Source organism: Mus musculus, chromosome 2 (genome assembly GCF_000001635.26).
Source record: "Mus musculus strain C57BL/6J chromosome 2, GRCm38.p6 C57BL/6J".
NCBI lineage: Eukaryota > Metazoa > Chordata > Mammalia > Rodentia > Muridae > Mus > Mus musculus.
The window spans coordinates 175,012,144-175,039,994 of record NC_000068.7 but is presented as its reverse complement, the minus strand read 5'-3'; the positions used below and the strand labels follow the sequence as shown (position 1 = coordinate 175,039,994).

Sequence of the window (27,851 nt, the reverse complement as noted above, 5' to 3'; positions counted from 1 at the left end):
ATATATTTGGAGGTCACTCCTTCCTGCAAAGCCTTTACCACATTGGTTACATTCATAGGGTTTCTCTCCTGTATGTGTTCTCTTATGTATTTGGAGATGATTGCTTTGTACAAAGCCTTTACCACATTGATCACATTCATAGGGTTTCTCTCCTTTATGAATTCGTTCATGATGTTGGAGAGCACTGCTGTAGCCAAAGGCTTTACCACATTGGTTACATTCATACAATTTCTCTCCTGTTTGTGTTCTTTCATGCCTTTGACTATAACTATGATATGCAAAGACTTTACGGCACTGAATAAAATCAGAGGGTTGTTCTCCAGTACAACTTCTTTCATGCCTGCAAATACAATTGGCACACATGAAATATTTCTCACATTGTTTACACTGATGAGTCTTTTTATGTGTATGAATTCTTTCAGAATTTAGTTTCATTGAAAATAGCAATCTAATATTACTGTAATATGACTTTGTTTTCATTCAAAGGTGTTCTCCTTCATTATGGATTGTTTTACACCTTTGAGGATACATGAAATGGGAACAGTACTGATTATCTGGCTCACATTTATAGCATAGCTTTTCCATAACAGATTATTCACATATTTGAAAAAAAACAGGAAGAACTCAGAGCTTTTGCACACCGCATTCACAAATTTTGTTATCGTGACAGTAATACTAAATTTGGAAGGTGAACAAATGCAAACAGAATAAAATTTCTAGTACCCTAATTCTCATTAGGATATTCAGCAGTTTAAGTCGTAATTGTCCCCAATAATGTTGGCAAACTAATTATGTACAAACTTATAGCACATTTAGAATGTCTACTCAAAATGTAGTATACTACATATCCTCTAATAGTTTTGGAAAAGAGAAAGATAAGTGGTTTCTTTCAATGTCCCTATATTCACATGGCTCATATCCATTGTAATATCCATATCAAAACAAGAATAACAAGTGAAAAGGTTCCACATTACAATCACAGCTGACTTTTTTCCTCACAGAGATGTGGTACAGGGATTAAAGTTTTTCCACAAAACCATTCTTGAATCTTATGAACCGTCCATCTCACTAAATTTAGCAATGCTATTACAAGTATATCATTGAGCTCAGATTTACTATGGATTATTTGCTTATTACTAGGTTTTAGATATATACTTGTCACCTAATCACTGTGTGTTCCTGTTGCAATAGTTAAGCTATATGAGACTGAAGAGACTCGCACTTGTACAGCATGGCTGTACTAGGCTGATTTAAACAGTAACATACCTGTTAACCCATATTTCTCTGTCTTTGAACTAATAGAATGCTTTACAAACAATAATTACATACCTGTTATAGACATATATCATTTTATGAAATTCAGTAAACATCCATAACTGTAAGCAGTGCTTATTGTACCATATTGGTTTTCTTTACAACTTGCAGCACATATTAAATTTTCTTCACAGGCATTTTCTCATCAACTTGAATAGGAAAATTACCTTCCATGACTTTTAGAAAATTAAAAATCGTCTTCAATTGTATGTTCTTCCCAAATGTACCCTAAAACACAGTACCGAAGAAAGTATGTTACATTATTGGAAATTAGGCAATATTCAAGTTACTAACTCCCTTGAACTTTAGAACCATAGGTGATTTATTCACCTTATTCTTCCTCATTCTCAATTGAAATTACAAAAACAAATAACAATCATAAAGAAACTGTTCTGCATACATGTTACAAAGTATATAAAAATATCACTGTATTACCTATAGCTGTGAGATTCCTATAGGTCTCTAGCATCAAACCTTTGTAGAGACTCTTCTAGGAATCATCCAGCAAAGCCCACTCACGAGTGAAGTTCACATGCACATCATCATAGGTAGACTAAATCCTAAAAGATCTGATACAAGTGTCCATAAAAAAATATGATACAGACAACAGTGTAAAGACTGCCCTGCCCACCCACATAGTGCTTTTTATCCAGTCTTTCACATTTGGACAACAAAAAAACTTAAGTAAATAAATGATCTGTGGTAACCTGATGCCTTAGTATTGAGATGTTGGGTAGGGAACCATGCAGAATGTTGCTAGACCTTCCTCATTTTTACTCCCTGAGACACAATATGCAAGAGTGGGCTTAAGACTAGTTTCCTCTCACCTGTCCATTACATATGTAGATTAAAAAGACCATTACATTCTCCCCTTCCCTTCCTGCCACATGTCTGGGTCTTACAACCCAAACAAGGGCAGACACACCCTTCTCAACCATAGTCAGTATTCCTGAAGACTAAGCAGTCTCTCTAAAGATCAAGCCCTCTATCTGTTACCCTAGACACAATTCTCATAGTTGCCTATAGCACTGCAATACAGTATCAGGTCCCATTACCATGTGACCAATTTTCAATTTTTCTTCAGAATAACTAAGACAATTACACCAAGAACAATGTGAACTTAACCAATGTTACCTGTGCTAGTGTGTGTATAGAAATAAAATAAAATCATATTTCCTGACTCCAATAAAAATAACTCAAAGTGACCCTTAAACTGTTATAAATCTGACCCAACAGTTACTACTGACCTGTCTTCCAAACAGTGAGGCCCCATTTTCTAGAGCTCTCTCTGTCATTGTAGATGATCAGAAAGTTGAGCTATTGTTCTATAGCTGTTCATGACCCTTAGTGATTTCAGGCTAAACCAGCCCCACAGGAGCCCATATACAAAACAATTCTGAATGATTATTTAATGTCTGCTTCCTGCCATATGCATTATGTTCCAGTCTATCCTATCCACCCAACCAGCACCATCAACACCTGAGAAACTTATGCATTGTGTCTAGGGTAACAGATAGAGGGCTTGATCTTTAGAGAGACTGCTTAGTCTTCAGGAATACTGACTATGGTTGAGAAGGGTGTGTCTGCCCTTGTTTGGGTTGTAAGACTCAGAAGCTCCTTTTGTAACCAAGAATTGAATTTCTGTGAATCATGCCATTTTGACAATAGGGAATAGAAAGGTAAAAGGGATCTAATCAAATATTTCTGAAGGATGATCATTATCAGCTCTTTACTACTACCTTCCAAACTATTCATAAAATTAGTCACAAAAAACTGAATACAGAACAGTCACAAATTCTAGAAATCAAATCGTTGCTTTTCCAATGTTGTCCTACTACACACCAAAGGCAATGTTTGTATATACACAATGCATAGTGACATTTAAGTTCCTCACCTTGCCACTCCCAGGGCCAACCCCACCCCTGTAAATACACACTCAGGAACGATCAAAGGACAAGGGCCTCTGTTATGATCACCACATGGACCAACAGTACCACACTCTGACCCACAGTCCATCTTAGTACCAGGAGATTGGTCGCAAATAGCTCTGCAGACTTGCTCCTCCTGTACTGTCAATGGAGATTACCATAATGACCAGGGAATGGCTTGTGGTCTTCCAGGCAGCTTAAAACACGTGCATCTGAGGAGAATCCTGTAAAGAACTTGCATGCTACCTTCCACTAGTGTTCCTGATTGTTAGACGTGCCCATAGTCCTACTTTAGCTTGGAAAACCCAAGCCGGGCCTCAAGACAACAGCACCTCCTTAACTGTAGGCTCACAGAGCAAATGACTCACACAACTGAAACCTTCCAAGCTCTGCAGTTCCATCCTACATGCAGGCAAAGCCCAAGTCTTTAACATTTACATTTAAAAGAATTTTCTAGTCCCACAGACTAAGTATTTTCCATTTTAAAGGCCCACGGTCTTTCTTTGTATATTCAATTATGCATACAATACCCAGGGCAGCCATCTGTACTTCATACAGGGGAAGTCCTGAGGCCAAACTGCAATCAAATTCATACATTAACAATAATTTAAAAGTAAAAGTGGCTATGACTTTTAAAGCTAGAATCAGTTAATGGGAGAGAAAAGGGAAGAAAAAGAAGAAATAAAAAGTAAAGGCCATCACTGCTCCTAGGTCTGGTGGAGTAGAAAGTATATTATACACAAAAGTGAGAACATAGCCAGACCTAGTTATACTTGGGATAATATAAGTAGACATGACCTTGAACCTTGTGGAGAGAGGAAGGAGGGCAGAAGCAAGAGCCAGACCAGGAGATCAGGATGATTAATGATAGATGAAAAGGCCAGTTCCCAAATGATTGGATTCCATAAAGAATCGCAGCTGGGAGATTGGCAGCCCTACTCCTGGGGTAGATGGTGAGGTATGCCAGCAATATGCTGTAACAGAGAGGGACTATGGTCTCATTAGTCATTGCCCTAATCTGGGAAATGCCCCAAGATGTCCAGTATGGAATTCTATTGATTATGTAAAATTGATTACTTGATTCCTCACGGTGAATGTCACCTACTGCTAGAGTAGACCTTATTCCTCCTCCTTTTCTGTGCTGCAAGTATACCAGCTTCAAAGTTGGTCAGTGAACTCAACCTTATACCTGTCCCTCTTTATTTGTAACCCCCTAATTTGTAACCCTGTAACCCAGGGAGGTTAGACAACACTCATTCCCTGGTGTCTTTTGTCTCACTGATCAGTCAGAACCCAGCTTGAAAGGAGTTGTAATACTGTATTCCTCCTCCTCTCTATGGGAGATGACCTTGCACTTACCATGTCTGGAGTTCTGAGTTTGCGAGGTCCCCTCACATCACTCAGTAGAGGCACTCAAAACACATTCCACAGAAACGCAAAGGTCAGCTAAATTACAGGGAGGAAGTTGCTGGCTTGGAACCTGGAAGAGCCTGCCTCCTCTTCTGACTGGAAGCTCCGTGTGGAGATTCTGATTGGCTTGAGAGTCTTGAGTGACATTATCACCATCTTAGGGTTATGGTGAACTGAAGAAATTCAGTTCCAACCTGGGCTAATGCTTTCCCAGATCTAGAGATTCACAGTTCAGTAGCACTAGTGCCTCTGCTCCAGTTGAGTACCTTTGTGTCATCCTACCAAACCCCTGGGTGTAACTAAGATTCCTGATCCATGCTGCTCAATTGTCTGTTACTTCCCTTTGTGGGCTGTGTCTCTGTGTTCATTGTTTTGCAAATTTGGAGCTCATCTGAACTCCAACCACAGCACTCAGGAAGTATGTCTTCTTCCTTCAAGAATCAAGCTGGATAGCTTACATAGCCTATGAATCAGGTTACATGGATGGGTGCCCAGAATATTAGCAATTAAAGAGAGATTTCAGGAAACAAGATTTTGTTCTGTGGTTCTGACTGGGTTTAGGTCATCTGCAAGTGTTTTCCACATAATGGTTATGAGAGAAGCTTCAGAACAGAGTAGGAAACACGCGAGAGACATAGTGGCCTTCTTGGATTTCCTCATGGACAGAAACAAGAATACAGAGGCAAAACACCCATACAAATAAAATAACAGCTTAATTTCTGAGAGAGAGAGAGAATGAGAGAGAGAGGAGCAAAATTGATAACAGGTAAAGAGAGCACCGAAGAACTGGGACAATAGGATAACTCTTAAAGTCATTTCAGGTGTTCAGAATCAGTGCCTTACAATTGAAAGAACCTAGTGGGGAACCACACACACACACACACACACACACACTCAATTCCCGAATCAGCGCGCACCCAAGGAATCCTGAGAGACCTTGATGCAAACATACACATGCTGTAGTTTAATGACGGAGCTCTGGGCCAACACGTATCTCACGCAGGAGACAGCGGTTTTTGACCATGAGGCTCGAAAGTTAGGGGTTTTTATAGAAAAGAGTCTGGGGCTGGGGGAGGAATTGGCATGGTTTCACATGATTGGTTCATTTAAATATCAGCAGAATGATTACACATCAGAATAAGAGTACGTGTAAGTCAGGGTGTCAGGAATGCTGAGGGTCTGGTGCTTATCTAAGTCAGCAGAGCATCTGGTTAACATTTAACCCAGGTTAGAAGGGAGGGACATAGGGAGTTGCCGGGCCAGTCTGGACATTCTTTTATGTCTTCCCTATCTTTATGGCTAGCCAGTTCCTGAGATGACTTTACAGCCTTTGTTCTTTGCTCTAGGCCCAAAAAGCCCTCCTATCTAGCAAACCGCATGAGTCTTGACCTTGAATTTTACTTTTCTTTCACTATCATCTTCAAAATGAATATTGCCAAGCATGATATTATGTGCTATCAATCCCAGAAGTTTGGAGGCAAATTCAGATTCATGGATTTCAGGCCACACTTATCTACATAGTCACTTCCATAATATAAGCCGTCTCAAATATGCTTAGTTTCTTTAAAGGGTAGATACAGTTACACTGTCAAGATCCAGAAAGAAACGACCTAAATCATATGAATTAAAAATTTATTTTATTTCCAGACCAATCTCGCAGTCTCAGAATTCAGAGAGATAATCAGCTGTGAGTAAAAACAGTGAAACATTTTGGAGTCAAATTCAATGCTAAGATGAATAGTAACTATTACAAAACTGGAATTGTTTGTAGTTGGTGATACAATTAAAATCTGTAGTTAATAAAACCTACAATGCCAGGCATTGATAGTTCATGCTTTTAATCCCAACACAGGGGAGGCAGAGCAAGGCAGATTTCTGAATTCCAGGCCAGGCTGGTCTGAAGCTGAGTGAGTTCAGGACAGCCAATGCTGCATAGACAAACCATCTCTTGGGAGAAAAAAACAAATAAATAAATAAGTAAATAAGCAAACAAACAAACAAAACATACCATGAACAGTGGAAACAATTTATACTATGTATATCTCAAGATTATAGAGTAAAAAACCAGTCAAAATAACAAGGTGTCCTTTAACTTGGGACATGATTAGAGAAAACACCATAGTTAACAATATAGAATTAATCATATTTTATCTTTAGGATTAATTTGGAACAGGAAATAAACAATAGCCCTTAACTGGCCCTTAACAAATATAATATGATTGTTTATCTTTGTTGTTATTTCTCAGACAGGCCCTTATTTAGAATACCAGCTGAACTAGAGTCACTAAATAAACGATAATTTACAACATTTATTGAATCTGTATAAAGAGTAGTATGATACCCCAGTGTAAGGGAATGCCAGGGTGGGGACACAGGAGTGAGTGACTGGGAACACCCTAATAGAAGAAGGGGGAGGGAGAGGAAATAGGAGACTGGGGGAAGGGAACTAGGAAAGGAGATAACATTTGAAATGTAGATAAAAAAAATACTCTATAAAAACACTCTGTGTGCTGTCAAAAAAGGGAGGGTAGTATATATTTAATCTTGTGCTTTTGGACCTCCATTCCTTACATGATACAAGATGGAGCTGAAATGTTTTTTGGAATTGGTTGGGTTATAAGTAAAGGAAAATGTTCTTTAAAGGATTGCTTTTTAAGGGAAGTCTATAATTGAGAATCTTGGGATCACTCCTAATTTCAAAGGTATGGGACAGATCATACTGCCCTAGAGATAGTTTGAAAAATATCCCTCCCTGGTTTCTATAGTTGGAAGGGATCATTTTCTGTACTCTGATTTTCCATGGGACAATTCTTTATACTTTCTTTTCCATTGATATTGTGAAACACACCATAGACAAAGGAAATTATAATTGAGGGCATCATTTTGGACTTACAGTTCCAAAGCATTAGAGTCAATAACGACAGTATAAACACATGGCATCAGGTAGAGCTGTGAGCTCATATTTTGAACCTCTAACAAGAGGTAGCTAGCAAAGTGGGCATGGTTAGAAGATGTTAAAGCCTTAGCAAACAGTTCAACAAACTAAAATAATAAGTATTCAAACATAAGGGGCAAACATAAGGGGCTGGAAATATGGCTCAGTAGTAAAGAGTACTGACTGCTCTCCTGAGTCCAAATCCTAGCAACCATATGGTGGCTCAAAACCATCCATATTTACTCCCTCTTATGGAGTGTCTGAAGACAGCTACAGTGTACTTATATATAATAATTAAATAAATCTTTTTTTAAAGTATTTGAACATATAAGTCTATGGGAGCCATTATCATTTAACTACCACATGTTTTTTCAAAAATGAAAACTACTTTTTATCTGTCCACACTGTACCTTATGCTTAAGAGAGATTGTTATCTTTTGCACATCCAATGTCACAAAAGAAACAATCCTTAGCAGAAATAAACAAATCATATGGAAAAATGAACTGACCAAAGAGACCAAAATTTAACAGTGAAAACAACAAAACTTATAGCTTCTTGTTCAGCATCTTGAGATTATGATGACATTGCCTTAGCCACATGGTTTTCTATACTCTCACTTCTCCATCTCTGTCACCTGCAGCACATATAGCTTCTTTTCAGTAAATTCCATTTCCTGCTTGTAGCTTTCCTCAAAGCTGGTCCGTGTATGTCTAGTACCTTTTGTACAGTATTCTCTTATTTTATTGAAAGTGGGTTTTCCGGAGTCATAATGGGACAAGCTAACATCTAGCAGGTGAAATGGCGTGCTTCGGATTATTATAATATCTGAGACAGCTTTGCCCTCATTAAGCAAGCCTGTAATGGATACATTTTAGGAAATATTCCTGCTATTAATATGCTTTTCCTGTTATTATTGAACATATATAACAATCACTAAATAGTACCACACCCCTTTAGAGCAAAACTCTACAGGTCTACGAAGATGTAGTGATGCTACATAGACGAATAGATGACTTAAGTCTTAATGATGATCTGATAAGAATTCCTAAAATTATGTCAGTGATTATTAAGCTCTTTTATAGTGGGACAAACTGCAATGAGAAGTCTGCCAGCCTCCCAAGCATCACCAATTAATTGCTCTTAGTAACCAGACTTTCTCCTACTCAGAGCACATTCCAAGAGAATGTAAAACAATTTACCAAAGGTCATAAAAAGGAAACTAACAATTTATTATAGGTCCTAGGCTAGAAGATAAAATATTGACTGTGTTTATCTATGCAAAACTTTACTAATAACTTTGTTATGGTTTTAAATCTTCAGTAAACCTGTGGATTTGATACAGGCAATGGATAGTTAGCCATTAGTAATTACTCCTAATGGTATGCATGTAAACATTCTCTGTTGTAAACTTCTTTCTCAACTTATGATTTGATTTTTTGTGTGAATTTGTAGTGTTCTCTGCAATATGTGATCAGGTATTCTGAAAGAGGTATAAGTACAGAGGACAAAGAGATAAGGAAAAGAGAAAGGGGAACTTTTTGCCCTTCCCCACTTAGGATCTTTTCACTTTTCCTCTTAGATAGCTTTCATAGGAAACTTTTGACAACTTAGTAATAAACTCTAACAACTTCTCTAAGTGTCCCATTTTCTTCCTGTGACTTCTGACTTGCAGGCTACAAGTTAGTGCCCAACAATTCCTTCTGAGATAGAGCAAAGGCCACATTCCTTCATCCTCAGCTGTTAGGCTACAGGTGTTAATCACCTAAGCCATCAGTCTTTTTACCCTCAGAAAGAGCAAGAAAGTTTTTAGGAGTTTTTAGATGTTATCATCAGTATTTCAGTACAGTTAGAGAGCTAGATAGCCCCGAGACCCTCAGACTTTGAAGCCATCACCAGTGTCCTATTCTATGACTCCACCATTACCCTGCCCTGGGCCAGAAGGTTTCGAGCAGTGGGTGAATAGGCATGGAGAGATCATTCAGTTGTTAAGAGCACTGTTCAAACTCATTACTTTTTCTAGCTCTCACATGGCTGATCAACATGTGCTGTAATTACACTTCCGTAAGAACCATAAATCAAAATAGTTGGGTATAAGCTAGTACCTGGGATTGCTTTGGATGTTAACGTAAATAAGGCAATTCCTATAAGTCCTTATATAGATTTAAAAAGTAGTGTTATAAAGATATACCTCTGTTGCCAAGTTCCAATCCTGGGCTAGAAGGAGTGTTCTGAGAGAAGGGGTGTCTGAGAGCATTGAAAATAAAGGATAGGCAGTTGAATCATCACTACAAGGTTACACCCTTTTCTCTGCTGGAAACAGTTTTCTATTCTGAATTCATTCTGTTCTGTGCTCATTTAACTGATCAGTGTTCTCTGGAGATCTTCAAGCAGCTCCCATGACAGTTCTACAAGCAATTCTCTCTTACTATTCTAAAAAATTCTCTGGTTAGGTCATCTCCTGGAGATCAAGTCCAGTCATTTATTTTACACATCAATCCAGTCATTTACTCCAAGTTTCCTTTTCATTATCTTAAGAAGGAGCATCCCTCTCCATAGGCCCGAGTCCATTGATATTGAGTGATATTATTGACCAGTGATTGTCAATTCCTGTTGCTTTAATGTGATTGTGATGGTTCTCATATACACTACCCAGGCAGTGGCACTATTAGAAGGTGTTGCCCTGTTGGAGTAGGTATAGCTGTTTTGGAATATGTATATAACTATGGGGTTGGCCATAAGACTCTTATCCTTCCTACCTGAAAGCCAGTATTCTGCTAATAGCTTTCAGACCAAGACATAGAACTTTCTTTTTTTTTTTTTCTTACATCGTGCCTGCCTGGATGCTGCGATGTTTCTGCCTTAATGAAAATGGACTGAAACTCTAAACCTGTAAGCTAGCCCCAATTATATGTTGTAATATAGGAGTTGTCTTGGTCATGTTGTCTATTCACAGCAGTGAAACCCTAATTAAGAGAGTGGTATGTGTGTATGTGGGTGTTTGTGTATATGTGTTAGGTGTGTTTGTTTTTTTTTGTTTGTTTGTTTGTATGTGCTTCCCATGTTTTTGCTGTTATGGAATTATTTATTATTATTATTATTTATTTATTATTATATTTATTTATTTATTATTATTACTACTTATTTATTATTTATTTGCTGTGTCTTCTGTGATGTAGTTATCCTCCTTGAGTTGGAGGTTTGCTTCTAGTATTTTCTTTAGGGGCAGATTTGTGGATATATATTGTTTGAATTGAATTTTCTTGTAATATCCTGTTTACACCTTCAATGGTACTTGAGAGTTTTGCCAGCTATTGGTTGTCACTCCTGATTTTCAGCAGTTGCAAGACATCTGTCCAGGCCCTTCTACCTTTTAGAATCTCTGTTGAGAAGTCTGGTATAATTGTGATAGGTCTGCCTTTGCATGTTTCCTCGCTTATTTCCCTTGCTTCTTTTAATATTTTTCTTTGATCTATAGATCTTGTGTTTTATTTATCAAATTGTAGGAGGATTTTCTTTTCTTGTCCACTCAAAGTGGCTTTCTATACTCTCCTTGTGTGTGTATACTCATCTTTTTTTCTTTTTTTGAAAGTTTGATGCTTTTTTTTTTTTTTTTTTGGTTTTGTTTTGATTTTTGAGACAGGGTTTCTCTGTATAGCCCTGGCTGTCCTGGAACTCACTTTGCAGACCAGGCTGGCCTCGAACTCAGAAATCCGCCTGCCTCTGCCTCCCGAGTGCTGGGATTAGAGGCGTGTGCCACCACGCCCTGCTCAGAAAGTTTGATCCTTTAATTTCATTGAGAATATTTTTTGGGCCTTGGAGGTGGGGCTCTTTACCTTCTTTCCCTATTATTCTTATGTTAGGTCTTTTCATAGTACCACAAATTTCCTGGATGTTCTGTGTCAAAAAGTTTTTAGATGTAACATTGTCTTTTTTTTTTCCATTTTTTATTAGGTATTTAGCTCATTTGATTTAACATTGTCTTAACTGATGTATCAATGCTTGTGGTTTTCTTTTCCACACCTGTCTTCTGTTGGTGGCACTTGTATCACTCTAGTGTTACTATTCTCTGCCATAAGCTTTCCATCTCCAGGAATTCATCACTTTGTGTTTCTTCATTGTTTCTATTTCTGCTTGCAGGTCCTGAACAGTTTTATTTATTTCCACCACCTAGTTAATTGTATATCTTTCAGCGTTTTTTTTTTTTTTCCGTCTTTAAAGACCTCTACCTCTCTGATTGTAATCTGTATTTCTTTACAGGATTTATTCCTTTCCCATACAAAGGCCTTTATCATCTTCATAAGATTAGATTTAAGGTCATTTTCTTGTGCTTCAGTTGTGTTAGAGTATTCAGGGTTTGCTGTATTAGGGCAGCTGTGCTCTGAATTTGTCATATTGCCCTAATGTTTGTTGATCATGTTCTTTCTGAGGGCCTTTAGCCATCTGGATGGCTTTGGTACCTGGATGTTCCCATTGTACTGGGTATTGGGAGCAGTTTACCTCAATGGCCTTGGTGTGTCAGGCTTCTGATCGGTATCCTTGGGCTCCATGATACCACATCTTCTGTTCTCTATGGCTCAGGAGCCACAGGTCTGATTAAGGTGAGCAGAAATATCACCTGGGCTAGCAGGCTGCTCAGGACAGCTTGACTTTTTTCAAGGGACATAGCATGCAGGGAAGACGGGTGGGAGAATGGTATCTTACATGGATGGTTCAGCATCCCAGGTCTGATGATCATGGGCAGAGATGTTGTAGAAGTATCAGAACATTTCTTTTGAACCTTTCCAGATGGGCTGAAGATGTCTCCATTTGGGCTCTTAACAGGAGCAGGTCATTAGGTCAGCAAGCTCCAAACCCAGAGCTGGAGCTTGGGCATAGGATTGACTACACAGCGTATATATTTTTTCCCTTTTTGTTTAATTTTTATCAAGAAGTCACATGATTTAACCAAAAGGAATTCCATCATCCTCTGAGACCTGGCTACACATTGAGGACAAGGGCAAAAATATTAGGTATCCCCTTTTTGTCCTCTCTTTCTGGTGTAGGCTTCCACTCTTTCTCTGCAAACTGGTTTCATGATGTTAATTTCAAAGTTTCCAACCCTTCTGTGGTGGAAGCTCAGTTCTTCCCATGCCCCTCTTGTTCTTATTGGAGGTGCCATGTACTTCCCCCTTAGTAGTCCCTGTGTGCTTCACTGTGATCTTTGTTACTAAGATTCACAGATCAAAGTGTCTGTCTGCATCTTGAGGCTACTGAGCTGTATCCTCCTTGTATCCCAGAGTGGGACTGGGAGGGCATTTGAATGAGAAGGATGTGGTGATGATGTCTTGACACTTTGCTTATGGATGAAATGTGTAAACAGCAACAATAATGAAAACAGTTTCTCAACTGAAAGAAGACCCTGCAGCTAACAAGGAGACCCTGCTGCTGAGGCAGGGTTAAGATTGTCTACTCAAGATTTTCAACTCTTATGCCCAGATTCTGGCAGTTAGACAATTGCCAGCCTTCTTTTGGAGCTTTTAAAGCAGGTTCAAGTCTACCAAAGGAGCCATTTTTTTTTAATCACTGTGAGAAGGGAGAAATCATTATTTGTGGAGTCTATCAGCATACCACAGCATATGCAGGCCTCCAGACTCACTATCAGCTGTTACATATTTAAGAATCCCTGCTGGTGTCCTGGTTCTTCTTTCCCAGTCCCTTAGAACAACTCTCTCCTCTCCAAGGCTCCTCATTCCCTTTGAAATCTGCTGTTTTGCCTTTGCACTCTCCTGGCCCCTCTCTCTTGATGCACTCTGTCTTCATCTCCCCCATCCCTCATGGCCAAGTCCAGCCTGCTGCCACATTCAATCCAATTCTTTCTCTCTCTGCTCTGGAAACTTCCAGAGGATTTTTGTCCATTCTCTCTTGCCACACAACCTCCAGTAAGATCTGTGTGACAAGTTCCACAGACTGAGATCATTTACCTCCAAAGGGCAAGGCCTGCTAGAACCGGTTGTGGAACTCTTCGCTGGAAAAAAAATATTGACCAATAGTTCTCATGGAAATCTATCTGTTTTGTTTTCTCTTATTCCTTTTCTTACTTACATATTCCTGGTAGCCTAGTCCAAGATCTTAAGAGAGAATAATGAGTAAGAAACCATCCTTAAGAGATGGGGGTCACTAACAAGATCTTATCCCCGGGGAAACTAACACTTTACTTTTTTTTTTAATTAGGTATTTTCCTCGTTTACATTTTCAATGCTATCCCAAAAGTCCCCCATACCCACCCCCCCCAATCCCCTACCGACCCACTCCCCCTTTTTGGCCCTGGCGTTCCCCTGTACTAGGGCATATAAAGTTTGCAAGTCCAATGGGCCTCTCTTTCCAGTGATGGCCGACTAGGCCATCTTTTGATACATATGCAGCTAGAGACACGAGCTCCGGGGTACTGGTTAGTTCATATTGTTGTTCCACCTATAGGGTTGCAGGTCCCTTTAGCTCCTTGGGTACTTTCTCTAGTTCCTCCATTGGGGGCCATGTGACCCATCTAATAGCTGACTGTGATCATCCACTTCTGTGTTTGCTAGGCCCCGGCATAGTCTCACAAGAGACAGCTCTGTCTGGGTCCTTTCAGCAAAATCTTGCTAGTGTATGCAATGGTGTCAGCGTTTGGAAGCTGATTATGGGATGGATCCCTGCATATGGCAATCACTAGATGGTCCATCCTTTTGTCACAGCTCCAAATTTTGTCTCTGTAACTCCTTCCATGGGTGTTTTGTTCCCATTTCTAAGAAGGGGCAAAGTGTCCACACTTGATCTTCTTGAATTTCATGCATTTAGCAAATTGTATCTTATATCTTGGGTATCCTAAGTTTCTGGGCTAATATCCACTTATCAGTGAGTACATATTGTGCGAGTTCCTTTATGATTGGGTTACCTCACTCAGGATGATGACCTCCAGGTCCATCCATTTGCCTAGGAATTTCATAAATTCATTTTTACGCTTTACTTTTTAAATCGTTTATAAAACTATTATGATAGATAAAAACTTTCCCAACAATAAAATTTAATATGCCTACATGTTTGTCATCGGATGTGGGTTTTGGTATATGGTAAAGAAAGCCTTAATTAGATAGAATTAAAATAGTTTAAATTTAAATATTGAAGATTTATAAATATCAGGCACTAGATGTTAAATAATAATTGACCATGGGGCTGGAGAGTTAGTTCAGTGGTTAAGAGCACTGAACATTAAAGATTTATTAATCTGCTCCTAGAAATATGCCACTGGCCTTGGACAACAGCCCTCACTGAATACATCCTTTTAGAATTGTTACATTTTGATGATTTATAATGATGTTACCTGTTCTGTTTGTGATTCACTGAACACATAGTTTCAGGGTTGTAATGCTTGGATGACTTTTATGCTTTATTGTACCAAATGATTTTTGTTGGTATTTGTGATTGTTTCATTGGACATAGTTTCTAAGAGATGTAATGTTTGGTTTTTTAATGTATAAAATCCCCTGCTTGGTTCCTGCAAAATACACTCATATTCAGACTGCCTCTGTGTTTGTGTTTGTTTGTAACCACCAAATCCTTACTCACCTAGCTTCAAGATCCCTCATTCTAGGGACCTCCTTATCCGACTGGGGTGTTCCGTGGCACTCTCTTATATCTATAGTAAAAACCTTGTTTTGTATACCATGGAATGAGCATGTCCATGGTTTACATATCAACCTGTCAACCTCAGTGTGTCCTGGGGACTTGAGAATTTGTTTCCTTGAAAGTGAATTTGACCTGGAAGGAAGTAGGTGGCTCTCTAACTTGTGATCATTTCAGGTTACAACCAAATGGTTCCCTAAAACAGAACTTTTGGGCTTGAGACAGGTTTTTGTAGTCTCAGCCAGACATGGTGGCAGACACCTTTAATATCAACACCAGAGAAAGAGTCGCAGGCAGATCTTTGTGCAGTGATGGCCAGCCTGCTCTATATAGTGAGTTTCAGGTCAACCAGCATTGATACCCTCTCCCCCAGAAAAGAAAGAAAAAGAGAAAGAGAGAGAGAGAGAGAGAGAGAGAGAGAGAGAGAGAGAGAGAGAGAGAGAGAATAAAGGGTCGAAAATGTATTTTGTTTAGTGTAGGCTGCATCATTTCCAATGTATAAATCATAACATAAATTAGCAATCTACAGGAATAGATTATTGTGAGATGTATTATCAGACCCCTAATTGGTGTGATTGGCAAGTGGTATGACTGTAAAACATGACTCTATTCCAGCAAGTTTACTCCTAGGTGTTTGCTGGAAACTTGTATCCACAGGCATGAGCACAGACTGCACATGGGCTTGCTTGGTTTAGCAGCATTCATAGTTGCTCCAATAAGAACCAAGTCAAATCTCCAGCAATCAGAGAATAAGCAATACTTCCTGGCAACTATGAAAAAAGTATGTCTGAAGCCAATGGAGATGGGCCTGGAGAAACACACACAAACACCATATAAACAAACACACACACACATATGCACACAATACTCATACACACATAACATATACATGTGTGTGCACTCTCACACAGACCATATACACCCCCATTACATACAAGTGAACACAAATACTAAATATTCACACATGGTTATTCACACACACACACACACCATACTCACACACCCCTTATTCACACATACACATATATACCACCTGCATACTCATAGGAAAAGTATGTTATAAATGTGAGCCAGATAATCAGAACTGTTCCCATTTCACGTATCCTCGAGGATGTAAATCAATTCATAATTTAGTAGAACTCCTTTGAATATAAACAAAGTAATATTATGTTAACATTAGATTGCTCTGTTCAATGAAACCAAAATTTAAAACAATTCATACAGATAAAAAGACTCATCAGTATAATCAATGTAAGAAAGATTTCACGTGTGCAAATTTTATTTGCAGGCATGAAAGAAGTTGTTCTGCAGAGCAACCCTCTGAGTTCATTCAATGTGGTAAAGCCTTTGCATATGAGAGTGGTAGTCAAAGGCATCAAATAAAACATACTGGAGAGAAACACCATGACTGTAATTCCTCCCCAACTTGCTTCTTGGTCATGATGTTTGTGCAGGAATAGAAACGCTGAAGAAGACAAGGGGTATAAGGTGTGGATTGTAAGAAAAAGAGATTAGACAATAAAGAAATGAAGAAATAAAATTATTTTTAAAAAAAGGATGGACAGACAGAAACATTCCTTCCAAATTATAGCTTCATTTTCACACCAATCAGGATTTAGGGATAGGGGCTTATGTAGTTTACAGTGTCAACTGTTATACATTATGGGTGTTATAGTTTAACCAATCATATGGATTTGTTCTTTGGTGGTAAAGTACAGGTCTTTTTTTTTTTTTTTAAGATTTATTCATTTATTATATGTAAGTACATTGTAGCTGTCTTCAGACACTCCAGAAGAGGGAGTCAGATCTCGTTACGGATGGTTGTGAGCCACCATGTTGTTGCTGGGATTTGAACTCTGGACCTTTGGAAGAGCAGTCGGGTGTTCTTACCCACTGAGCCATCTCACCAGCCCCAAAGTACAGGTCTTATGTTTTGAGGAGGACAACGAAAAGCAGAAAGCATTGTTAGATACAGTCATTATGTTTTCAAGAAGAGAATATGAGTAAAGTGAGGTTGAGTCTCCACAAGACCCCATGCCTGGAAACTTGAACTTAGTTTCACCATATGAGTAAATGCAGGGTAATAACAAAAAGGCAATACTTAGGGCCTGGTCTTTGTTTTGGTTTGGTTTTTCTGCTTATTCCCAATTGTGTATTGGTTCTCATGCTACTCCTGTTAAATTGTTCCCAAATTGCATGATAATCCCGTATTGGGACACTGAGATTCCCTGCCCCAAGCTGATTGTAAATGGGTAACAAAAGTGCCAACAGCCAATGGCTAGGCAGGAGACAAAGGCAGGATGTCTGGGTCAGCTAGGGGGATTTTGCTACATCCCAGCTAATGACATGTAACCAAGAATTATGCATACCAGTTCAGCTCACCTTTTGTTCTAGTCGTGAACCTGCACAGCTTGGTGACACGCCACATGTCTCCAGCAAACCAGCAACTCTGCTAAGAATCCAATTTTCCACATCTCTTTATCTCACATCATGACATGGTTTTCCACTTGAGAATCTACAATTAATTTTTAATATTAAGTTCAAGCCTACAGGTGAGGTGCATTCTGCAGAGTTGGTTGGTTACTCTGATCTACTATAGGATGCTTCCTGTGCAAGTTCCTCACTGAGCATGCAAATGCTTTAGATCCTCAAATAAAGATACACAGCTTTATTTACTATCTTAAATCAGCTAATTGGTTGGGACACTCCCAATCTTCCACATTCCTAATTCTTCTCTGTGATACTCCTGAATTATTACTTACTAAAGTCTCTATGCCATCTTTGCTACCCCAGAATCAATCACAGGAGGGGCCACTGGGGCTCTCTTCCCTGGCTCTTACATGGCTGGTATTCTGCCATTCCCAGCTCTCAAGCCTGCATCCACTTCATTTACTAGCATGGCAATCCTCTTTGGTTCTCTTGCCAATGAATACAAAAGTCATGCCTCAGTCTTGCTGCCTAGCCATTGGCTTCTGGCAATTTTATTTACCAATTAGAACCATCTTGGGGCAGAGAATCTCAGTATCCCAAATGCAGGATTCTCATGAAATTTGGGAACCAATTTAACACAAGTAGCATTAGAACCAATAAAGAACAATTGGGAATTATCAGAAGTAAGAAAAAACATGCCTTAAGTATTGCCTTTTTGTTATCACCTACATTTAATCATATGGTGAAATTAAGTTCAAGTTCCCAGGCCTCGGGTATTGTGGAGATCCAACCTCACTTTACTCATATTTTCTTCTTGAAAACCTAATGACTGTCTCTAACAATGTTTATCTTGTGCTCCCCAAAACATAACACCTGTCCTTTACCACCAAAGAACAATTCAATGATTGGTTAAACTGTAACACCCACATTCATTCATTCATTCATTCTCTCTCTCTCCCTCTTTCCTCTTTCTTCTTCTTCCTCTTCCTCCTCCTCCTCCTCTCCCTCCTCCTCCTCCTCCCTCTCTCCTTGGTTTTTCAAGACAGTGTTTCTCTGTATAGCCCTGGCTGTCTCACTCTGTTGACCAGGCTGGCCTCAAACTCAGAAATCTGCCTGCCTCTGCTGCCCAGCAACACCCACATTCTATAACAGTTGACACTGTAAACTACATAATCCTCTGTTCCTAAATCCTGTTTGGTGGGAAAATGTAGCTGTAACAGCACAGATATTTCTGTTTGTCTTTTTTTTTTAATATACTTTTTTTCCTTTAATTCATTGTTCAATTTTTTTTAACACTTCAAACTTTTCTACCACTCCCAGTCCACCCTTCATATGGTCCAAATCCCACACCTGCTACCAAAGTTTCAAAGATGTCCCAAAAATCCCCACCTCACCCATCCTCCCCACTACCTGGGACCTCAAGTCTTTCAAGGGTTATGTATATCTTCTTCTGACTGAGTCCAGAACTGGCAGCCTTCTGCTGTATATCAAGTGGTTTATGCTAGGTCATCGTTGGCTCAGTGTCTGAAAGGTCAAGGGGTTCCATGTTAGTTCAGACTGCTGGTCTTCCTATAGAGTCACCCTCCTCACCTTCTTCCAGGATTTTCCTAATTCAGTCACAAGGGTCACCAGTTTCTGTCCATTGGTTGGGTGGACTTATGTGCATCTGACTGTTTAAGCTGCTTACTGGACTTTTCACAGGGCCGCCAGGATAGGCTCCTGTTTGTAACCATACCATAGCATCAGTAACAGTGTCAAATCTTGGTGCCACCCACTGAGCTGGATCTTAATTTGAGAATGTCACAGGACCTTCTTTTCCTCAGACTCTTCTCCATTTTTATTCCTGCAGTTCTTTCAGACAGGAACTATTCTGGGTAAGAGTTTTTGACTGTGGGATGGCAGCTCTATAACATTCTGGCTCACAGTGGGAAAGTGTGTGTGTTATGAGTTCCACATTGGGTTCTGAGTAAGCTCTCTCATCATGATTCAGCAGCAGCTTTATTACAATAAACTCCTGTCATTTGCTTTCCCCGAGTTTCAGTTGTATGGGATCAGAGAGGACCTCATACAAGAAAGGCTCTATCACTTTGTTTACACGCATAGACTTTCTTTGCATATGATTACTTTCATGATGATGATGACTATAAAAGTGTGCAAAGACTTCTCCATATTGAATTCATTCATATGTGCTCTCTATAGTTTCTTTTTGGAGGCACCCAGAGTTATGAGTATTCCTCTAAGGACTGCTTTCATTGTGTCCCAAAAGTTTGGGTATGTTGTGGCTTCATTTTCATTTAACTCTAAAAAGTCTTCAATTTCTTTCTATATTTTTTCCTTGAGTAGAGTGTTCTTCAGCTTCCACGTGAATATTGGCTTTCTGTTATTTCTGTTGTTATTAAAGATCACCCTTAGTCCGTGGTGATCTGATGGGATGCGTGGGATAATTTCAATATTTTTGTATCTGCTGAGGCCTGTTTTGGGAACAATTATATGGTCGATTTTGGAGAAGGTACCATGAGGTGCTGAGAAGGTATATCCTTTTGTTTTAGGATAAAATGTTCTGTAGACATCTGTTAAATTCATTTTTTTCATAACTTCTGTTAGTTTCAATGTGTCCCTGTTTAGTTTCATCCAGGATCTGTTCCTTGATGAGAGCTGTGTGTTGAAGTCTCCCACTATTATTGTGTGAGGTGCAATATGTGCTTTGACCATTACTATAGTTTCTTTCATAGATGTGGATGCTCTTGCATTTGGAGCATAGATATTCAGAATTGAGAGTTCATCTTTGAAGATTTTACCTTTGGTGTGTATGAAGTGCCCCTCCTTGTCTTTTTTGATAACTTTAGGTTGGAAGTTGATATTATTTGATATTAGAATGGCTACTCCAGCTTGTTTCTTCAGACCATTTGCTTGGAAAATTGTTTTCCAGCCTTTTACCCTTCAAAAAAGCTTTACCACTTTGGTTACATTTAAAAGGTTCCTCTCTGGTATGTGTTCATTTATGTACTTGGAGATCAATGCTTGCTGCAAAGGCTTTACAACATCAGATACTTTCATAGAGTTTCTCTCCTGTATGGTCTTTTCTCTTTAAAGGTCACTCCTTCCTGCAAAGACTTTACCACATTGGTTACATTCATAGGGTTTTTCAGCTGTTTGTGTTCGATTATTATATTCAAGACCACTGCTTCCTTCAAAGGGTTTACCACCTTGGTTACATTCATATGGTGTCTCTCCTGTATGTGATCTTTTATGGCATTGGAGACCACTGCTTCCTGCAAAGGCTTTACCACATTGTTTACATTCATATGGTTTCTCTCCTGTATGTGTTCTCTTATGGATTTGGAGAGTACTGCTTTGTGCAAAAGCTTTACCACATTGTTTACATTCATAGGGTTTCTCTCCTGTATGTGTTCGTTTATGTTTTTGGAGGTCACTCTTTCTTGAAAAGGCTTTACCACATTGTTTACATTCATATGGTTTCTCTCCTGTATGTGTTTGTTTATGTTTTTGGAGGTCACCACTTCCTGCAAAGCCTTTACCACATTGTTTACATTCATAGGGTTTCTCTCCTGTATGTGTTTGCTTATGTATTCGAAGATGACTGCTTTGTGCAAAGGCTTTACCACATTGTTTACATTCATAGGGTTTCTCTCCTGTATGTGTTCGCTTATGGATTTGGAGATGACTGCTTTGTGAAAAGGCTTTACCACATTGTTTACATTCATAGGGTTTCTCTCTTGTATGTGTTCGCTCATGTATGTGGAGATGACTGCTATGTGCAAAGGCTTTACCACATTGTTTACATTCATAGGGTTTCTCTCCTGTATGTGTTCGCTTATGTATTCGGAGATGACTGCTTTGTGAAAAGGCTTTACCACATTGGTTACATTTGTAGGGTTTCTCTCCTGTATGTGTTCGTTTATGTTTTTGGAGGTCACCACTTCCTGCAAAGGCTTTTCCACATTGGTTACATTCATAGGGTTTCTCTCCTGTATGTGTTTGCTTATGTATTTGGATGTCACTCCTTCTTTTAAAAGCTTTACCACATTGGTTACAGTCATGGTGTTTCTCTCCAGTATGTTTTATTTGATGCCTTTGACTACCACTCTCATATGCAAAGGCTTTACCACAGTGAATAAACTCAGAGAGTTGCTCTGCAGAACAACTTCTTTCATGCCTGCAAATAAAATTGGCACACGTGAAATCTTTCTTACACTGATTATACTGATGAGTCTTTTTATCTGTATGAATTCTTTTAAAATTTGATTTCATTGAAAAGAGAAATTTAATATTAACATAATATTACTTTGTTTACATTCAAAGGAGTTCTATTGAATTATGGATTGTTTTACATCTTTGAGTATACATGAAATGGGAACAGTACTGATTATCTGGCTCACATTTATTACATAATTTTCCCATAAAAGGTTACTCACATATTTGAAAAAAACAGGAAGAACTCACAGTGTTTGCACAGTGATTGCATTCACAAATTTTGTTATCATGAGAGTAATACTACATTTGGAATATGAACAAATGCAAAAGAAAAAAATTCTACTGCCTTGATTCTCATTACTATTTTCAGCAGTTTTCGTTTGTAAATGTCCCCAGCAATGTTTGGAAACAAATTATTTATAAACTTATAGCACATTAAGAATGTTGCTCAAAGTATGTTATACTGCATATCCTCTAATTGTTCTGGAAAAGAGAAAGGTATGTGGCTTCTTTCAATGCCTCAATGTTCACAAGGCTTGTATCCATCCTAACCTATGACATCCACATCAAAAGAAGAATAACAAGTGAAAATTCCATGTTACATTCACAGCTGACTTTCTTTCGTAACAGAGATGTGGTACAGAGTTTAAGGTTTTTCCACAAACCATTTTTTAATCTTATGAACTGTTCATCTCGCTAAATTTAGCAATGTTATTACAAGTATATCATTAAGCTCAGATATTCTATGGATTATTACTAGGTTTTAGACATATACTTTTAACCTTATCACTGTTAGTTCCTGTTGCAATAGCTAAGCGATATGAGACTGAAGACACTCGCACTTGTACAGCATGGCTCTACTAGGCTTGATTTAAACAGTAACATATCTGTTAAGCCATTCTTTCTCTACCTTTGAACTAATAGAATGCCTTGCAAACAATAATTACATATTTGACATAGACATATATGATTTTATGAAAGTCAGTAAACATCCATCACTGAAAGCAGTGCTTATTGTACCCTTTTGGTTTTCTTTACTACTTGTAGCACACGTTAAACTTTCTTCATAGGCATTTTCTCATCAGCTTACAGAGGAAAATTACCTTCCATGACTTCTAGAATTTTGAAAATGGTCTTCACTTGTATGTTCTTCCCAAATGTAACCTAAACCCAGTACCAGAGAAAGTATGTTACATTATTGGAAATTAGGCAACATTTAAGTTACTAACGCCATTGAACTTTAAAACCATGAGTGATTTATACACCATATTCTTCCTCACTCTCAATTGAAATTATAAGAACTAATAACAATAACATAGACATTTTACAAAGCAAATAAAAAAATCACAATATTACCTATAGCTGTGAGATTCCTATAGGTCTCTACCATCACATCTTTGTAGAGATTTTTATGAGAAGGATCCAGCAAAGCCCACTCTTCCTGAGTGAAGTTCACATGCACGTCATCATAGGTGATTAAATTCTAAAAGATCCCAAACGTGTGTACATAAAAAATAAAAATATGATACAGACAAAAGTGTAAAGGTGTACTTCAAAATGAATATTTGCTGACTGCCCTGCCCACCCACATAGTACTTTTTATCCAGTCTTTCACAGTTGGACAACAAAAACTTAAGTAAATAAATGATCTCTGGGAACCTGATGCCTTAGTATTAAGATGTTGTGTATGGAACCATGTAGAATGCTGGTAGACCTTCCACATTATTGTTCCTTGAGACCAAATATGTAATAGTTCTCTTAAGACTGCAGTTTCCTCTCACCTGCCCATGTCACCTGTAGATACAAAAGACTATTTCCATCTCCCCTTACCTTCTTGCCACATGTCCCCTTCTCTTATTAGCCCCCAAGTATGGGCAGACACCCTCTTCTCAACCATAGACAGTTTTCCCCAAGACCAAGCAGTCTGTCTAAAGAACAAGCCCTCTATCCGTTATCCTAGACACAGTTTTCATAGTAGCCCACAGAAATGCAACACAATATCAGGGAAAGCTTCCTCTGCCCATTTTCATGTGACCAATTTTCAACTTTTCTTCAATTACTAAGGCAACTACACCAGGAACAATGTGAACTTGACCAATGTTACCTGTGCTAGTGTGTGTATAGAAATAAAATAAAATCATATTTCATGACTCCAATAAAGATAACTCAAAGTCACCCCTAAACTGTTATAAATTTGACCCTAGTTACTACTGATCTGTCTTCTGAACAGAGAGGCCCCATGCTTCAGAGCCCTCTCTGTCATTGTAGATGATCAGAAAGTTGAGCTATTGTTCTATAGCTGTTCATGACCCTTAGTGATTTCAGGCTAAACCAGACCCACAGGAGCCCATATACAAAACAATGCTGAATGATAATTTAATGTCTGCTTCCTGCCATATGCATTATGCTCCAATCTGTCCTATCCACCCACCCAGCACCAGCAACACCTGGGAAACTTCTGCATGTCAGAAGCTCCTTTTGTAACCAAGAATTGAAGTTCTGTGAATCATGCCATTTTGACAATAGGGAATAGAAAGGTAAAAGGAATCTAATCAAGTATTTCTGAAGGATGACCGCTGTCGATCTTTACAACTAACTTCTAAACTATTTTATAAAATTAGTCACACAAAACTGAATACAGAAGGGTCAGGAATTCTAGAAAGCAAACCGTTACTTTTCCAATGTTGTCCTACGGCACACTAAAGGCCATGCCTGTATATAGGCCCTGCATAGTGACATTTAAATTCCATACCTTCCCACTCCCAGGCCTAGCGAGCCACCCCCACCCCTGTAAATCCACACTCAGGAAGAGTCAAAGGACAAGGGCCTCTGTTATGATCACCACATGGACCAACAGAACCACACTCTGACCCACAGTCCATTTAGAACCAGCAGATCAGACTCAAATAGCTCTGCAGACTTGCTCCTCCTGTACTCTCAATGGACATTACTATAATAACCAGGGGATGGCTTGTGGTCTTCCAGGCAGCTTGTAACACATGCATCTGAGGAGAATCCTTTAAAGAACCAGCAAGCTACCTAACTTCTCCTAGTGTTCCTGATGGTTAGGCCTGCCCAGAGTCCCTCATTAGCATGGAAAACCCAGCTGGGCCTCAGGGAAACAGCAGCTCCTTCACTGTGTGATCACAGAGCAAATGACTCAGACAGCTGAAACCTTCCAAACTCATCTGTTACACCCTACAAGCAGACAAAGCCCAAGTCTGGAAAATTTACATTTAAAAGAATATTCTAGTCCTGTAGACCAAGTATTTTCCATTTTAAAGGCCCAGCATCCTTTCTTTGTATATTCAATTATGCATGCAATACCCACTACAGCCATCTCTACTTCTTACTGGGGAAGTCCTGAAAAAAACCTGCAATGAAATTCATACATTAACAATAATTTAAAAGTGAAAGTGACAATGACAGAAGTATAAGTTATCTTTTTAAAAATAGGAATGGAGCCGGGCGTGAGGCAGGAGCCTTTAATCCCAGCACTTGGGAGGCAGAGGCAGGCGGATTTCTGAATTCGAGGCCAGCCTGGTCTACAGAGTGAGTTCCAGGACAGCCAGGACTACACAGAGAAACCCTGTCTCGGGGGAAAAAAAAAAAAAAAAAAAGGAATGGAATTCTTAATTTTCGGGTAATATTGGAGAATAGAAACACATAAGAGGTCACCTATGGATACTGAAAATGAAATTTAAAAAGTAAAACCGAAAAATAACTTTTTAAAAAGATAAAAATAATTGAAAAAAATATATTACCGTACTGATTTGGAAAAGATCATGCCCTTTCTGGTAGAACAAATGGCATTAATAAGATAGTGTTTGACCTTGCCCCTATGTGCTTTGTTAACTACTGAGATCTATAATGTGATACACACAGCTACAGCTAATGACATTTGTTTTACATTTCTGAGCTCACTTAAATATGTCACCAATAATTACACATATCTCATAATACAGATCCAAAATGGGAATTCATTCCCCATTGGCTCAAGCTAACCTGCCCAAATTAAAGTCCATCAGTCTAGTATTACTAATCTAGTAGTATTACAATCTGTGAAATTACAAAATCATTCTCACTGCCTGTATCATGTCCTTCTCCATAACGGTGACCCCTGCAGTATACTCCCCTTTCCTTTTGTCTGTGACCTAGCTCTTGTCTGCACTGCATTACCTGACAGTGTAGTCAGGAAACTGTTTCTCTCATTCTCATCATGCCGACTATATTGCCACACACAAGCCGCAGCTACAAATGTTTGTCCAGATGCAGTCTTATAATAAAGTTACTCAGAGGCCACAGTCTCGTCCAAAAGATTAGGTCCACAAAATACCTCACAGGTGGCCCCATCTGTGTGGCTTCTGGGAAGACCTATTACACATGTATCCTTTTCTTTTTTTTTTTTTTTATATATATATTTTTTTATTATTTTTTGTTTTTTCAAGACAGGGTTTCTCTGTATAGCTCTGGCTATCCTGGAACTCACTCTGTAGACCAGGCTGGCCTCGAACTCAGAAATCCACCTGCCTCTGCCTCCCCAGTGCTGGGATTAAAGGCATGCGCCACCACGCCCCGCTAGTATCCTTTTCTAAGATGCTAGCTCCTCATCTTTGTGAGAGATAACATTGCACTTACCATGTCTGAAGTTATGAGCTTGCTTGAGCTAACCTCACAGCATCCAGCGAAGACACTAAGAACAGGTCACACAGAAACACTGAGATCAGCTGATTTACACAGAGGAACATGCAGGCTTAGTACCTGGAAGAGTCACTGCCTCTTCTGACTGGCAACTCCTTGCGGAGGTTCTGATGGCTATTGAGTCTTATTGAAATGAGCACCACCCTTAGGGTTAGAGTGTGCTGAAGGGACACAGCAGAGTGGTTCCAGCCTGGGCCAATCCTTTTCCAGATCTGCAGATTTGCAGTTCAGTAGCACCAGTGTGTCTCCTCCAATAGTCTGTTCTCTCCCCAAGCCCTTGGGAGAGGCTAAGATTCCTGATCCCTGTTGCTTACCTGCCTGCCTCTCCCCTTTCTGGGCAGTGACCCTGGGTTCACTGCTTTGAAAGTTTGGAGCTTGCTTGAGCTCCAAATCCAGCACTTCCCCTTCTTCCTCCTGGAATCAAGCTGGATACCTTACATTCCCCATCAATCAGCTTACACTGGAGTTACCAAACCGTCCACAGGTGGTCAGTGCCAAAATATTAGTAACTGAAGAGAGATTTTAGGACATAAGATTTTGTTTTGTGGCTTCAGGCTGGGTTCAGGTAAACTGCAAGTACTTTCCACCCAATGGCTATGAGACAAGGCTCAGAGCAATTAGGACACATGTCAGACACTGTGGAGCACTCTTGTTAATCAGCTCATTGTCCTCAGTGGTTTGTCAAAACAAACATAATAACAACAAACCCACATCTATATTGGGAAAATATATAACTACTGATTTGAAAAAGATCAGGCCTTTCTTAGTAGAAGGAATGATATTAATAAGATAGTGTTTGACCTTGCCCCATGTGCTTTGTTAACTACTGAGATCTGTAATGTGACACACACAGCTACAGGTAATGGCATGTGTTTTACATTTCTGATACATAATATCTATATAGTACAGATCCTAAAACAGAAATTCATTATCATTGGCTCAAGCTAACTTGCACAAATTAAGCACACACCAACCTAGTTTTATTTAATAACATGCATTATTTAATACATTTAGTGAAATTACAAAAGTATTCACCCTGCCTGACTCGTATCTCTAGAATAGTGACACCTGGAGCAGATTCCCTTAAGCTTTCGTCTATGATCTAGCCGTCTCCTGCCCTACTTCACCTGACAGAGATCAGAGTAAACCATTGCTCCTGTTCTCTACTGAAGGTGGAAGAAATGAACAGTTCATTATATAACTCAAATGAGCAATTATAAAACACTACTTTGCTACATTCTTTAACTCAAGAATTTAGAAATTTATATCAAGAGGA

The 27,851-nt window shown here is 39.0% G+C and overlaps 2 protein-coding genes across 3 annotated transcripts in view; both read right to left on the bottom strand.

Annotated features, from left to right (window-relative positions):
* Positions 1–1,801, bottom strand: part of LOC115489542 (zinc finger protein 120-like) — a 50,625-nt gene extending 48,824 nt beyond the window's left edge. The window contains exon 1 of the mRNA XM_030252312.1: positions 1,750–1,801. The gene's annotated coding sequence lies outside the window, so the exon portion shown is untranslated. The remainder of the gene's footprint in view (positions 1–1,749) is intronic.
* Positions 1,802–20,546: 18,745 nt separating this feature from the next.
* Positions 20,547–23,285, bottom strand: Gm14444 (predicted gene 14444). Of its 2 annotated transcripts, XM_017319402.2 has the most exons (4): positions 23,231–23,285; positions 22,978–23,038; positions 21,571–21,836; positions 20,547–20,982 (listed from the first exon to the last, which is right to left on the bottom strand). In XM_017319402.2, the coding sequence occupies exons 1-4, from the start codon at positions 23,262–23,264 to the stop codon at positions 20,747–20,749; spliced, it is 597 nt and encodes a 198-aa protein (XP_017174891.1). In that variant the 5' UTR covers positions 23,265–23,285; the 3' UTR covers positions 20,547–20,746. The 2 variants fall into 2 exon arrangements, with proteins under 2 accessions (XP_017174891.1, NP_001365634.1); NM_001378705.1 differs by having other exon boundaries at positions 20,547–21,836; positions 23,231–23,266.
* Positions 23,286–27,851: the final 4,566 nt, after the last annotated feature.

Coding starts and splice junctions, on each gene's coding strand:
- Gm14444 (NM_001378705.1), bottom strand. CDS start 23,264: ATGGTAGAGACCTATAGGAATCTCACAGCTATAG. Junction 23,039..23,230: donor TAGGAATCTCACAGCTATAG/GTAATATTGTGA, acceptor TACTGGGTTTAG/GTTACATTTGGGAAGAACAT. Junction 21,837..22,977: donor AATTCTAGAAGTCATGGAAG/GTAATTTTCCTC, acceptor TTTTATTTGCAG/GCATGAAAGAAGTTGTTCTG.